The 15,778-nt window shown below is 44.5% G+C and overlaps 1 protein-coding gene across 2 annotated transcripts; it reads right to left on the minus strand.

Moving 5' to 3' along the window:
• Positions 1-3,451: 3,451 nt before the first annotated feature.
• On the minus strand, positions 3,452-14,060 carry LOC142481525 (uncharacterized). Of its 2 annotated transcripts, none has more exons than XM_075582921.1 (2): positions 10,678-14,060; positions 3,452-3,966 (listed from the first exon to the last, which is right to left on the minus strand). In XM_075582921.1, the coding sequence occupies exon 1, from the start codon at positions 14,048-14,050 to the stop codon at positions 12,209-12,211; it is 1,842 nt and encodes a 613-aa protein (XP_075439036.1). In that variant the 5' UTR covers positions 14,051-14,060; the 3' UTR covers positions 3,452-3,966; positions 10,678-12,208. The 2 variants fall into 2 exon arrangements, with proteins under 2 accessions (XP_075439036.1, XP_075439037.1); XM_075582922.1 differs by lacking the exon at positions 3,452-3,966 and having other exon boundaries at positions 10,485-11,016; positions 11,847-14,060.
• Positions 14,061-15,778: the final 1,718 nt, after the last annotated feature.

Consider the following 15,778-nt stretch of genomic DNA (forward strand, 5'->3'; position numbering starts at 1 on the left):
TGGCGCTTTGGCGGAGATATATAGATGATATATTCTTCATCTGGAAAGGTAGCGAGGAGGATCTAAAACGGTTCTTAGAATATATCAATGACAACGAAATCAATCTAAAATTCACGGCCTGCACAAACCCCATCTCTGTAGATTTTTTAGATCTAACCATCTATGTCGAGAACAGTTCTCTCAAAACCAAAACATTTTTCAAGAAAGTAGACTGCAACAACTACCTACTGAGAACAAGCTGCCACCACAAAAAGTGGCTATCTAACATACCCCCAGGCCAATTCCGCCGTATCAGGCGGAATTGCAGCGACGGTAACACTTTTAAAGAACAAGCAGACATTTTAAAAAATCGGTTTATTAACAAAGGATTCAACAAAAACTCACTAGATGAATCCATTAAGAAGACAGGTCTCCTACAACGACGAGATATCCTAAAAACAACACAAAAACAACCGACAGAAAATTTTAACGTCGCATTTTTAACTCAGTACAGCCAGGATTCAGGCAAAATACAACAAATTCTTAATAAACACTGGCACCTTCTACAAGGAGATGACACCCTTAGAAACTACCTCCCAGAAAGACCCAAGGTCATCTTTAAAAAAGCAGATAATATAAAGAATAAATTAGCACCCAGCCTATTTAGAACTGATAACTCCAAAAGGGACGAGAATTGGCTATCAACAGCCAAAGGTTTTTATAAGTGCAGTACTTGCAAAGCTTGCAAACAAGGGTCAAACGACAAAATAGACTTTTCATCACATGTAACAGGCGAACAATTTAAAACCAAGCACTTTATCAATTGCAAGAGTGACTACGTGGTCTATTTACTAAGCTGCCCCTGTGGACTACAGTATGTCGGCCGTACCAGCCGACCACTGAGGGTTCGTATATTGGAACATACTGTATTGGTAACATCCGACGACAGGTTATGACCCACAGCGTGTCAAAACATTTTTCACTACAGCATCAGGGGGACCCCTCAGGCTTGACATATAGAGCCATAGAACAGATTCCCCCCCTTTGGAGAGGGGGAGATAGACTTACAAAACTAGCAAGAAAGGAGACACTATGGATTTATAAACTAAAGACGCTAGCACCCCAAGGACTTAACATTGACATCGACATTGGGGCTTTTCTAGAATGAAACATGTATATTTAACACACTAATCACGTTTCTCTTCTTCTCTCCCTTCTTCTCTTCTTTCTCCCAATCCCCTTCCCGAATTTGGAACCAGTAACTTCGCAATTGGATGATTCACTTACATTCGCTTAACCGTACACAATTACATTATCTCTATGTTTACGTTCTCTATGTTCACATATGCACCAACGACTATATGAAATCTATCTGCCTCTGCGTAGCACAGTTAACTTATCACACTGCTTTTGAGTAAGGGCCAATATGATCGTGGGGTCAAATCCCCAATGAAATACTAGAAACACACACTAAGAATTCAAGTACCCCACATTTCTCAATTATTGAGCATCATTTTTAATTACTATTACTATTATTTTGAACTAACATTATAAAAATATTTTTTTTTTTTTTTTTATTTTTTTTTTTTTTTTTTTTTTTTTTTTTATTTTTTTTTTATCCCAAATCCAATTCCAGACACCACCAACATTCCCTAAAACTACCAACAAGGGGGAGGCAAGACATATACAAGGATACTTTTTAATACTTTTTAACATTTCATCTAAGCCTGGGTAACACAACAATACTCTTTACCCACATTTGTTATTCTCATTGCAGAATTCTGTACTCTCTCTGTTCGCATATGTGCAAACAAGTACATGAAGTCCATCTGCCTCTGTATAGCACAGCCAACTTATCACTCTGCTTTTAAGTAAGGCCTAATATGATCGTGGGGTCAAATCCCCAATGAATCATATTGAAAATATATCCAAGTTCCATACATCTTTAAATTACTGATCATTATGTTTGAATTACTGAACTATCACATTTGTAGGAATAATTCTTTTCCAATACTATTCCAGTCACCATTGACATTCTCCAAACTAAAGGGGGAGTCACGACACACACAGGGATACTTTTTAACATATATCACCTAAACCTGGGTAATACACCATATATATATATATTTTTCAGGACAAATAGTCTAAACATATTAAGCGATACCATATGGTAGCCCCAACTACACATATATTCATCTATACAATATTTTTATTTACAATACATTTTTATATTCTTATTTTATTATTTTATATTTTTTATATATCACTCAAAATCCATCCATCTGAGCATAAGCTTTTTTGCATTTAGTTTAAATGTCACACATCACAGAAGTTCTAAGTGCAAGGGCCACTTTAGGTATGAAATTAATTTGCTGAAGGAATTACTTAGAGGTTTACTTCACAAGTTATTGTGCTGCACCTGCTACCAATTTTAAGAGATTTGTTTAAAGATGTCTGTAGATTGCACAAATTACTAATTGCCTACACCTCGAGTGAGGGAAGGTCTCATAGAACTGATAGAGATCATGTGTGCATGATTAACTACTGTGTATAACATTGTCACTACTTGTAACATATTTATGTATGTATTTAGAGTTTAGCATTATTGGTCTTTCATATTATTGGGCATTAGTCCAACACCCAACACTCAATAAAGGTCGTTTTTACATTTTATTATTTAATTGTACCAATACCAATTGATGACCAATCCAATCATCAATTAGGTATTTGCCTATAAAGAGGGAAGACACAGGGCATCTGGCAGGAACCTGACGAAGCATTATTGCGAAACTAGTTGTTCCCTGCCGGAGCCCATTGATTGAAGGACCCAGCCAGCCTGCTGACATCCGGTAAGACCTCCTCTTCCGGTCCCGCCGTCGGACGCGACCACGGGAGCTGTACTGGTGAGAGGAATATCACCGGACGATCAGGCTGATGCTGGGCTGTTTTAAAGCTGTACCGTGAGTGTTATTTTGACTTTGTTTTCTGTACCTAATAAATTCTATTTTGCTCACTCACCGAGTTCGGCCCTTTTCTTCCTATTTGGGCCCCCGGGAGAGAAGCAACTCACGTACTGCCCCCACCAGGAGGGTGAGAAAGCTATTGTTTTTAGCAGCATTCCGTGAAGGAAAGACTGCGCATTAAACTCTGCTAACCAGCCCCATTATCCCCTTTTTACCTCAGACCAACAACAGGCTATATAAACACACCCTGTTAGTCATCCACATATAGCACGTATTCTGCTTCTGTTCACAAAAAAACCACACAATTCCATTTAAATTTTATTTAAGGATTTTATTTAAGGATTTTTAAGCTATTTTAGAATATATTTTTTCATATATTTACTTTTAATTACCAAGGTTCTTTAATTCCAAAGAGTTTTAAGCTATTTTAAAAATATATTTTTCATACATTTTTAATTCCAAAGTTCTTTTGGCTGTATTGTACCGTTCGATTACTAAAACACTAATACCGTGTTCCATATCTTCCTATCCTCTTATCTCTACGTTTGAGCAAAATCCCGTGCGCTGACCAACCCTCCACCTCCACTGCAAGATTTGATTTCTGACTGAAGCTTTTCCCACATTCAGAGCAGTTATAAGGCTTCACCCCTGTGTGGATTATTTGGTGTGTAACAAGATGATATTTCTTATTGAAGCTTTTCCCACATTCAGAGCAGTTATAGGATTTCTTCCCTGTATGGATTATCTGCGGTATAACATTACCGTATGTCCCACAGTAGGGGTTCATGTCTCTGTTCTTTAAACCCTCTCCTTGTCTTGCGGTGTCTGTAAGTTTAGTAAAAGGCTGTTGATGTATAGGAATGCTCTGCCGAGTTTCTGGTAATCTTGTTCCAATTCTCATACAGACTTATGCAATGTTGAAGTCCTTAAAACATATTTCCATTAACCCCTCATGTAATTTGATGTTTGGGACATTTCTTACGTTGCTTCTTGCTCACAGACGAGTCATGTGCTGAAGATACATCTATGGTGAGAAAATGTATTAATGTAACATTGCAATGCATCAGAGAAGATTTGGATGAGAGATATATGTTCATTGAGTTGAACCTTTATAAAATTCTACTTGTGCAACATACTGAACATAATTAAAGCTACATTGTTATCGTTACATTCACCCAGAGGAAGGCAAAAAAAACACCCCAATTAATCATGTTACAATTATGTCTCATAAATGGAAATAAATATTTTCTCCTCACGCCAGTAATAGAAATCACATTACTCCCTGTATCAATGTTCTTCATATATTGTTCTTATCAAATAACTTTTGTTGTACTTTGTGATATATTAACCCTTTAGTGGCTCAAGGGGCCAGCTAGCCATTGGCATCCCACGAGTATCTGACCACTTGTGACGGTAGCTTTGAGACAGGCTATTAATAATACACACCAAAATATAACTGGGTTGAACTGGACGAGACTTAGATATGATAAAATATAATTTATTCCTTGAAAAAGGTGAACACACGAGATATACAAATGACAGACAAAATATGGACACTCACTTAAGATGGAATGATGAAACAGTCACATCTGGACTGGCAGTTCATACAGCAATCTTCATAATCATCAAGACACGAAAGACAATAGCCATAGGCTGAGCCTGGTTCTTATACAATTATTTCCCATTGAACACAACCTAAACCCAGCCCCTCTCATAAATCAGTGGTGAGGTTGACAGTTTTCCTCAGAGTAAAACTCCTCCCACCCAAGGACGTTTAAAAACTGCTTTTCCTATCTAAATAACGTCATAACTTCAGTTCAGTGAAACTTACTGGCACGCGAGCCATATTAATACATTCCGACACGCATGACGCTCCCAATAAGACTAAATATTACAGTGTAATACTAAAATTAAGAGAGATATTAATATCTGTCTCATAGGACCTGCTAAACAGCAGGTGTCTGTAATCATTATTTGCGGCTCGGCCCCCCGCTTACACATATGTAACTTATAGCATGTTCAGCCGAGGACATCTCATAATATTCTTATATTTAATAAGGTCACTCATTCTGTAGCCCCACTCCTAAATCAGGGGCGTTTGGCCAGTCTACCAAATTGAGTGTCTGGCAGGATACTATGGTTTGTAAGTGTGAGTTTTAACACTCACCAACCACTCCAGCTTCCTAAACATTTGGTCGCATTCCTTAGTAGGCAGGCATCTTTGAGGGTAACTTAAACAAAGGGCTAGAATCACTATTCAACTATTAACCCTTGCCCTCCCGGATGGATTCCAGTGTTTGTGTGGTGCAGTCACTGGAACAGAAACAATAAATTTTTACAGGGGAATAAACAGTTGGATGGCTGAAGCAAGGCAAAACCACATTACTGGACTCCAGCCCAGTTAACCCCTTGCTTCTCAGGTGAGAGTAGAGGGTGGCCTAATGGGGTTTAACCCCTGTAATCCTGGGCCAAAACCCCCACACTTGACACCACTAATGTCCAAAAATGGGTAAATATACAGCTTACAGTAGACTTAACTTGGTTGATTAAAATAGGAACCGACGTTTCTGCCATATTTACATCATTTTTCCTGATTTGTGCTACACAGCAATTAAAACAGTTTAACAAAAAGTGCCATACATTATGGTGCAAAAAATCTTCAAAAGAAAATGTAAGAAAAAATATAAATAATATACTTCTCAAGCTTATTGCTGCAGCAAAGGTTATTCCCACCTTTCTCCTAGGGCAGGGATATCCAAACAATGTAATTCCAGCGCACAGCAAAAAGAGAGTCGGGTTAATAAAAAATAAAATAATTAAAAATAAAAGTATATATATACACACACACATATACTGTATATACATACACACACACATATATATACATACACAACTCATCCTTGAAAGGTTGCACCCTCTATTTTTTTAATGCGGTTTTAATAAATTATTTTATTTTTTATTAACCCGACTCTCTTTTTGCTGTGCGCTGGAATTACATTGTTTGGATATCCCTGCCCTAGGAGAAAGGTGGGAATAACCTTTGCTGCAGTGTGGGGGACAGAGAGAGAGAGAGAGTGTGGGGGATAAAGAGAGAAAGTGTGGGGGAGAGAGAAAGTGTGGGAGAGAGAGAGTGTGGGGGAGAGAGAGAGTGTGGGGGAGAGAGAGAGTGTGGGGGAGAGAGAGAGTGTGGGGGAGAGAGAGAGTGTGGGGGAGAGAGAGAGTGTGGGGGAGAGAGAGAGTGTGGGAGAGAGAGAGAGTGTGGGAGAGAGAGAGTGTGGGGGAGAGAGAGTGTGGGGGAGAAAGAGAGTGTAGGGGAGAAAGAGAGTGTGGGGGAGAGAGAGAGTGTGGGGGAGAGAGAGAGTGTGGGGGCGAGAGAGAGAGAGGGGGAGAGAGAGAGTGGGGGAGAGAGAGAGTGTGGGGAAGAGAGAGTGTGGGGAAGAGAGAGAGAGAGTGTGGGAGAGAGAGAGAGAGAGAGTGGGAGAGAGAGAGTGTGGGTGAGAGAGAGAGTGTGGGTGAGAGAGAGAGTGTGGGTGAGAGAGAGAGTGTGGGTGAGAGAGAGAGAGTGTGGGTGAGAGAGAGAGTGTGGGTGAGAGAGAGAGAGTGTGGGTGAGAGAGAGAGAGTGTGGGTGAGAGAGAGAGAGAGCGTGGGGGCGAGAGAGAGTGTGGGGGAGAGAGAGAGTGTGGGGGAGAGAGAGAGTATGGGGGAAAGAGAGAGAGTGTGGGGGAAAGAGAGAGTGTGGGGGAGAGAGAGAGAGAGTGGGGGAGAGAGAGAGAGTGTGGGGGAGAGAGAGAGTGTGGGGGGGAGAGAGAGAGAGAGAGAGTGGGGGAGAGAGAGAGAGAGTGTGGGGGGAGAGAGAGAGAGTGTGGGGGGAGAGAGAGAGAGTGTGGGGGGAGAGAGAGAGAGTGTGGGGGAGAGAGAGAGTGTGGGGGAGAGAGAGAGAGTGTGGGGGAGAGAGAGAGAGTGTGGGGGAGGGAGAGAGTGTGGGGGAGGGAGAGAGTGTGGGGGAGAGAGAGAGTGTGGGGGAGAGAGAAAGTGTGGGGGGGAGAGAGAAAGTGTAGGGGGGAGAGAGAAAGTGTGGGGGGGAGAGAGAGAGTGTGCGGGAGAGAGAGAGAGTGTGGGGGAGAGAGAGAGAGTGTGGGGGAGAGAGAGAGAGCGTGGGGGAGAGAGCGTGGTAGAGAGAGAGCGCGTGGGAGAGAGAGCGCGCGTGGGAGAGAGAGCGCGCGTGGGAGAGAGAGCGAGAGAGCGAGAGAGAGTGTGGGGGAGAGAGAGCGAGTGTGGGGGAGAGAGTGTGGGGGAGAGAGAGTGTGGGGGAGAGAGAAAGTGTGGGGGGGAGAGAGAAAGTGTGGGGGGGAGAGAGAGAGTGTGCGGGAGAGAGAGAGTGTGTGGGGGAGAGAGAGAGAGTGTGTGGGGGAGAGAGAGAGAGTGTGTGTGGGGGAGAGAGAGAGAGTGTGTGGGGGAGAGAGAGAGAGTGTGTGGGGGAGAGAGCGCGTGGGAGAGAGAGCGCGCGTGGGAGAGAGAGCGAGAGAGCGTGTGTGGGGGAGAGAGAGTGTGTGGGGGAGAGAGAGAGTGTGTGGGGGAGAGAGAGAGAGTGTGGGGGAGAGAGAGAGAGTGTGGGGGAGAGAGAGAGTGTGGGGGAGAGAGAGAGTGTGGGGGAGAGAGAGAGTGTGGGGGAGAGAGAGAGTGTGGGGGAAAGAGAGAGAGTGTGGGTGAGAGAGAGTGTGGGTGGGGAGAGAGTGTGGGTGGGGAGAGAGTGTGGGTGAGAGAGAGAGAGTGTGGGTGGGGAGAGAGTGTGGGGGGGAGAGAGTGTGGGGGGGAGAGAGTGTGGGGGGGAGAGAGTGTGGGGGGGAGAGAGTGTGGGGGAGAGAGAGTGTGGGTGAGAGAGAGAGTGTGGGTGAGAGAGAGAGTGTGGGTGAGAGAGAGAGAGTGTGGGTGAGAGAGAGAGAGTGTGGGTGAGAGAGAGAGCGTGGGGGCGAGAGAGAGTGTGGGGGCGAGAGAGAGAGAGTGTGGGAGAGAGAGAGAGAGTGGGGGAGAGAGAGAGTGTGGGGGAGAGAGAGAGTGTGGGGGAGAGAGAGAGTGTGGGGGAGAGAGAGAGTGTGGGGGAGAGAGAGAGTGTGGGGGAAAGAGAGAGTGTGGGGGAGAGAGAGAGAGTGTGGGGGAGAGAGAGAGAGTGTGGGGGAGAGAGAGAGTGTGGGGGAGAGAGAGAGAGTGTGGGGGAGAGAGAGAGAGTGTGGGGGAGAGAGAGAGAGAGTGTGGGGGGAGAGAGAGAGAGTGTGGGGGGAGAGAGAGAGAGTGTGGGGGAGAGAGAGAGTGTGGGGGAGAGAGAGAGAGTGTGGGGGAGAGAGAGAGTGTGGGGGAGAGAGTGTGGGGGAGAGAGAGTGTGGGGGAGAGAGAGAGTGTGGGGGAGAGAGAAAGTGTGGGGGGGAGAGAGAAAGTGTGGGGGGGAGAGAGAAAGTGTGGGGGGGAGAGAGAAAGTGTGGGGGGGAGAGAGAGTGTGTGCGGGAGAGAGAGAGAGAGTGTGGGGGAGAGAGAGAGAGAGTGTGGGGGAGAGAGAGAGAGTGTGTGGGGGAGAGAGAGAGAGCGTGGGGGAGAGAGCGTGGGAGAGAGAGAGCGCGTGGGAGAGAGAGCGCGCGTGGGAGAGAGTGCGCGTGGGAGAGAGAGAGCGAGAGAGAGTGTGGGGGGAGAGAGAGCGAGTGTGGGGGAGAGAGAGCGAGTGTGGGGGAGAGAGTGTGGGGGAGAGAGAAAGTGTGGGGGGGAGAGAGAAAGTGTGGGGGGGAGAGAGAGAGTGTGCGGGGGAGAGAGAGAGTGTGGGGGAGAGAGAGAGTGTGTGGGGGAGAGAGAGTGTGTGGGGGAGAGAGAGAGTGTGTGGGGGAGAGAGCGCGTGGGAGAGCGCGCGTGGGAGAGAGAGAGCGAGAGAGCGAGAGAGAGAGTGTGTGGGGGAGAGAGAGAGAGTGTGTGGGGGAGAGAGAGAGAGTGTGGGGGAGAGAGAGTGTGTGGGGGAGAGAGAGAGTGTGGGAGAGAGAGTGTGGGGGGGGAGAGAGTGTGGGGGGGGAGAGAGTGTGGGGGGGGAGAGAGTGTGGGGGGGGAGAGAGTGTGGGGGGGAGAGAGGGAGAGAGTGTGGGGGGGAGAGGGAGAGAGTGTGAGGGGGAGAGAGAGAGTGTGGGGGGGGAGAGAGAGAGTGTGGGGGGGAGAGAGTGTGGGGGGGAGAGAGTGTGGGGGGGAGAGGGAGTGAGTGTGGGGGGGAGAGGGAGAGAGTGTGGGGGGGAGAGAGAGTGTGGGGGGAGAGGGAGAGAGTGTGAGGGGGAGAGAGTGTGGGGGGGAGAGAGTGGGGGGGAGAGAGAGAGAGTGTGGGGGAGAGAGAGAGTGTGGGGGGGAGAGAGAGTGTGGGGGGAGACGAGTGTGGGGGGAGAGAGAGAGTGTGGGGGGGAGAGAGAGTGTGGGGGGGAGAGAGAGAGTGTGGGGGGGAGAGAGAGTGGGGGGGAGAGAGTGTGGGGGGGAGAGAGAGAGAGTGTGGGGGGAGAGAGTGTGGGGGGGAGAGAGAGAGAGTGTGGGGGGAGAGAGAGAGTGTGGGGGGAGAGAGAGAGAGTGTGGGGGGAGAGAGAGTGTGGGGGGAGAGAGAGAGAGTGTGGGGGGGAGAGAGAGTGTGGGGGGGAGAGAGTGTGGGGGGGGAGAGAGAGTGTGGGGGGGAGAGAGAGTGTGGGGGGGAGAGAGAGTGTGGGGGGGAGAAAGAGTGTGGGGGGGAGAGAGAGTGTGGGGGTGAGAGAGAGAGTGTGGGGGGGAGAGAGAGTGTGGGGGGGAGAGAGAGAGTGTGGGGGTGAGAGAGAGTGTGGGGGGGAGAGAGAGTGGAGAGACAGAGGGGGGAGACACAGAGGGGAGAAACGGTGGGTGACACACACAGAGGGTGGGTGATACACAGAGAGAGAGAGAGGGTGGGTGACTGACTGGGGCGGGGGTGACTGACTGGGGGGGGTGGCCTGACTGGGGGTGGGGAGGCATGACTGACTGGGGGGGGAGGCATGACGGACTCGGGGGGGGGGGGGGTGACTGACTGGGGGGGGTGGCTGACTGGGGGGGGGGGTGACGGGGTGACTGACTGGGGTGACGGGGTGACTAGAATAAAAGAATAAAACACGATATTAGTGTATCATGTCCACATTGGGGGATTGGGGGGAAAAAAAGGGGAGGGGGGAGTGGGAAGGGGGAGTAGGGGGGTGGGGTAGGAGTGGACGGTGGTGGGATGGATGGTGGGTTCCCACTAACTAATCACAGAATACATAGAATATATGGATCCAGTGACTCACACGGGCTTGTGTGGTGACTCTCCTCAACGCTGACTGGTGTGGGTAAATACAGACTCATATACTGGAGTCTCAGATATACATTAAACTCACACGGCCTGATGTGAGTCCTTGCCCTCAGAGGGTAATGTCCTGTATGGATGGTGTCCTGTTGTTTCAGCAGAGTTGTCCCCCGATGGGTGTGGTGTGTGAGTGTCTCCTCTCCCCGTATCCCAAATGACCAAAAAGCAATGTGCAAACCAAAAGTCAAAATGAATTAAAAGGTCTTTAATGGGTTAACAGTGAAGACATGTGCATACACTATGCATACATGTTGTGGTGCTTAAAAGGTATAAAACAATATATGACACGATAACACAATGAACTAAACAGTATGTGATGTACTGAAGCAAACACAAAAAAGGACTCTCACACTAAACGAATATACAAAATCACTTGCCCAGCATCATCCGCTCAGAGCACTCCTGCACGATCTCCTCCTCCGTTTTTTGCTCCAACTGGCGCGTCCGGCAGCGGAACCGGAAAGGGGGATCTGAACCGGATGTCCTGCAGTGTGCTGGGTCCCTCTGTCAATGAGCTCCGGCAGGGAACTACGCGTTTCGCAATAAGCTTCGTCAGGTTCCTGCCGGATGCTCATTGTGTGCTGCATTTATAGGTGCCCCCATTAGTTTAATTGGAGAAACACCTGGATTAAGGGCATGGTTTAAATTTAGACGGTTATATCTCTTTATAGGAGCTACCTTTGGAAGCCCCTAATGTCAGGGATAGTGAGATGTGCCTGTAAATATAAATAATGGGTTAGATAAGCATATATTAAAATTAGATAAGCATATATTAAAATAAATCAATACATTATAAAAACTACATTTTAAAAAATACTTAGAGATGATCATTGTATTTGTCCTTAGAAGCATTTTAAGTTTAATAAAAAACGGTGGAAATTGGAATTTGATTGGGGTATTTGTGTGATTTGGAATCTTTTAGTTCCTCCGTGTGCAGTATTTTTAAAACCATTCTCTGTTGGTTAAAATCTTTACATATGTAAAACAATAGTGCCACCATGTGGCTGGATGTGAAAATTACCTCAACACTGTCATAACCTAATGGTAAAAGTTAAGCAATCTTGGTAGTGTGGCACACATCCCTTTAAAGTAACTTAAAAATGTGCCAGAGTGTATTACAGCAAAAAATATATTTATGTGACAAAAGTTATAACGAATTACATATTTGACGGAAAAAATATAATATTATTATTATCAAGATGGTTAAAAAACCTTACTGTTTATAGCCACTACATCTGACATAAGGGTAGAACAACCTAGGCACCCAAAATCTTGGTTTCCTCATTCAGCTATCTAAAATGTACCACTCAATATCTCCGTGTTAGTTAAAAGATATTTCAAATGCTGCCACCAAGTGGCCGCATATCGAAATTGCTACTTCAAAACCCTAATATTATCTCTACCACACTGTGGATAGTGCGGTATTCAGTTAAGTGTAGAGTCATTGTTTAAAATATATTGCAAAAGTATATTCCAGCGGATGACGAGAGTATATCAAATATGCATGAGCATGGGTTTACACAGACATTTGATATTAGAAAAATACTTGTATAGGTGATTTCGACGCGGAGCTCTCATGTGGTGAAAATGTTCAAAACGTATAGTCCAGATTCTTCATAACTCCTTTCTAACTTCAATTCATGTTGCAGAGGTTGTCGCGATGGTATGCATCATTTCTGGTCCTCAAGGGTTGGTTCGAGGTAGATTCATATTTGGGACGTGCGCCCTATTGGAGATTGGAGAGGAAGTGGATCAGTGTGTGTTAAAACAAAGAGGTAGATGTAAATGAAATTTAATAAAATAAAATAGTAGATGTTATAGAATAGTAGATGTTTATAAAATATTAAAAAATAAAAGTTGTTTAAAAATTGTTTACAAATGGGGGATTTGGAGCAGATTGATGGGTGTTCAGAGAAAGGCTGCAATGTCTATCTCTACATTGAGGCCTGTGGGTACCAGGCTTTTCAATTTGTAGATCCAAAACGTTTCTTTTCTTGATAGAGATGTCAGTCTGTCGCCTCCCCTCCAATGTGGGGGGACTACTTCAATGCCCCTAAATTCAAGGCCCGACGGATCTCCTTGGTGATGTAGTGCGAAATGCTTAGAGACACTATGTGTCATTAGTTTCCGTCTGATATTCCCTAGGTGTTCCAAAATACGCACCCGCAGGGGTCGACTGGTGCGCCCTACATATTGGAGTCCACAGGGGCAGTTTAAAAGGTAGACTACGAATTCTGATTTGCAATTAATGAAGCTGCCGGTTTTGAACTGTTCTCCTGTTGTATTAGAGCTGAACTGAATTTTTTCCTTACTTCCCTGTTTGCATGCTTTGCATGTATTACATCTATGGAAACCTTTGGCTGTTTGTAGCCAGTTTGAGTCCTGGCCTGTTGTTCTATTCTCCATTCTAAAGAGGCTTGGTGCTAACTTTCTTTTGATGTTATCTGCCCTTTTATAGATGACTTTCGGTTTTTCTGGGAGGTACTCTTTCAGGGTGGGGTCTCCCTGTAGGAGATGCCAGTGTTTATTCAGGATCTGTTGTATGCTTCCTGCATCCTGACTAAACTGTGTTAAGAAAGCGATGCTGAACTCTTCTTTGGGTTTAGGTGGATTAGTTTTAAGGATTTCAATACGTTCGAGCTCCCCTACTTCTCTTATTGCTATATCCATCTTATCGTTATCATAGTTTTTAGCAATGAAACGCTTCTTAAGAATATTGGATTGTTCCCTATAAATATGGTCATCGCTACAGTTTCTCCTAATTCGACGAAACTGTCCTGGGGGTATGTTCTTTAACCATTTTTTGTGGTGGCAGCTAGTGTTAAGTAGGTAGTTGTTACAGTCCACTTTTTTGAAGAAAGTTTTAGTCTTTAGTTTGGTGTCTTCTATGTAAATAGTAAGGTCTAAGAAGTCTACCGTGTTATTTCCTATGCAAGTTGTAAAAGCCAAGTTCCTCTCATTAGTATTAATATAGTTTAAGAAATGGTTCAAGTTTTCACTACTACCTTTCCAGATGAAAAACACATCATCGATGTATCTTCGCCATAGCACGAGATCCGCACCAAATTCATGCTCTGACCAGATGGTATCAGTCTCCCAATTGTCCATGAACAGATTGGCATAACTTGGTGCGAATTTCGTACTCATCGCTGTGCCACATTTTTGTAGGAAATATGTTCCATCAAATTTAAAAAGGTTATGCTTCAGAATAAAATTGATACTTTCTAAAATGAAGCGTCTTTGTTCTATTTTAACAGTTGGGTCTTTTGTTAATGTCCTATTGATGGCTTCAATTCCATCGTCGTGTTTTATGGATGTGTATAATGAAGTTACATCACAAGTGCAGATTTTGTAGTCATCTTGCCAAATTACCTGTTCTAATACATTAAGAATTTGCGTGGTATCTCTTAGATAGGACCGCATCTCCGCAACATATGGTTGTAGAAAACCATCTATATATTCCGATAGTCGCGACGTGAGTGAGCCTATCCCAGAGATGATGGGTCTCCCTGGTGGTGCTTTAATATCCTTATGTATTTTGGGTAAAAAATAAAATATCGGCATAACTGGGAATTTTATATTTAAATAGTCGTATTCTTTTTCATTTAGGACTCCTGTTGTACTGCCTTTGTCTAGTAGGGTGAGGAATTCTATACAGAATTCTTTATGCGGATTCGTCTTAAGACGTGCATAGGTGATGTCGTCAGATAATATCCTCTCTGCTTCTCCCTTATAATATTCAGTGTCCATAATGACAACCCCCCCCCCCTTTGTCTGCTTGTTTTAATATGATATCCTTATCTTTCTCTAAGTTTTGCAAAGCGATTTTCTCTTTTAGTGTTAAATTGTTCTTCGTTATCTTTGTCGTACCTGAGGTCAGTTTGTCAAAGTCTTCCTGGATTTTTTGGTGGAACACTTCTAGATTATGGCCTTTTGCCCAGCTAGGATAGAATTTGGACTTGTTTTTAAGATTTGAATGTTTAAAATCACTCTCTATGTTTATGTTCGTATCATTACTTACTATCTCCCTAGTTTGTGCGTCTTTGGAAAGAATTTTTTTTTTAAGCGTAAGCTGTCTGATGTATTTGTGTGCGTCTATATACAGATTAAAACTATTCGCCTTAGCAACTGGCGCGAAATTCAGCCCCTTTTTTATAAGCTTACATTCATCTATGTTGAGTTCTTTTTTACTTAGATTAAATATATTGTTTACATCGCTGCTCTTTTCCTGTGTCCTTCTTCCTCCCCGCTTTCCTCGTGTGGTCTTTTTCTGAGTTTTGTGTTTGGTGTTTCTATTTCTTTCTGTTCTTCTACCACTAGAGTGCGATTCTGGGTGGCTATTGGTGGTGGTTTTGCTACTTGGGCCTGTTCTAAAAAATGACCTGTATGTGGTCTGGGTGATCGTTGTTCTCTCACGTGACCTTGCTCCTTATCATGTCTTTCTCTGTATGTTTGCCTCTGTTCCCTGTAAGGTGATTTGCGTTCCCGTCTTGGGCTCTGGTCCCTATATTGTTTGTGGGGTGACCGGTAGTGTCTCCTTTGGCTTTCTTCTCTCTCATAGCGTCTCTCTCTGTATTCCCGATTTGACCCATAGTGTTTGTAAGGTGATCTGTGGTCCCTATCTCTGCTCCTTTCTTTCTCATACCTGCTATCACGTTCAAGTGGTGATCTAGTTCTGTAGTTATATGTTGTTGGCTTAGCAGTGTGATACCTTTCGTGATACTCTTTTGCTTTAGAATAGTATTTATTGTCCTGCCAATGTTCTTCTCTGTTTCTATCATTTTTCTTTGCCTCGTCCCTTTTGTGGCTTCCTGTGTCTTCAATAGTGTGCGTTTTAGTTTCTTTATTCTCTCTAGGGGTTTCTAGGACACCCGCCTCCTGCCTTCTTGGTGGAATTTGTCTAGCCTCTTTATTAAATGATACATTCTTATTGTTTTCATATTTGGGATAGTTCTTATGCCTCTCTGGATTCGTTGGATAGCTTAATGTGTTGGATCTTGAATTCTGGTTTTTATTACTATCTTCTCTACTCCTATATTCGAACATTTTCCTATCCCTTGGGGTGCTAGGTGGGACTAGTGAGACCCGTTGCCATTTGGGGTTTGACCCCACTACATAATCTTCCTCGTCTCGTCTGAATTTTTTGTTCTTTGACTCTATCAGGTTTTTTTCTATGGCGTCTATTTCATCCGCTAGTTTTCTGTCCCTTCTTATGAAGGTGGGATTATCTATAGAGGTTTCTAATCTTTTCTGAATTAGTGTGACTTCTCGGTCAATTTCTATTAGTGTCTTTGTATGGTGTTTAATGATAAGTTTCATTAAAGTGAATGAACAGGCATCCATAGCTTCCTCCCATTGTACATTGTATTCTACATCTGCTAATTCAAAGGATGATTTTTTATCAAACCGTAAACCCCTAGGAATACGTTTGATGTCAATGTATTTTTCTAGGTAGACTTTGTCCCAGACCTTTTTGGT

Source organism: Ascaphus truei, unplaced genomic scaffold (genome assembly GCF_040206685.1).
Source record: "Ascaphus truei isolate aAscTru1 unplaced genomic scaffold, aAscTru1.hap1 HAP1_SCAFFOLD_277, whole genome shotgun sequence".
Taxonomy (NCBI): Eukaryota; Metazoa; Chordata; class Amphibia; order Anura; family Ascaphidae; genus Ascaphus; species Ascaphus truei.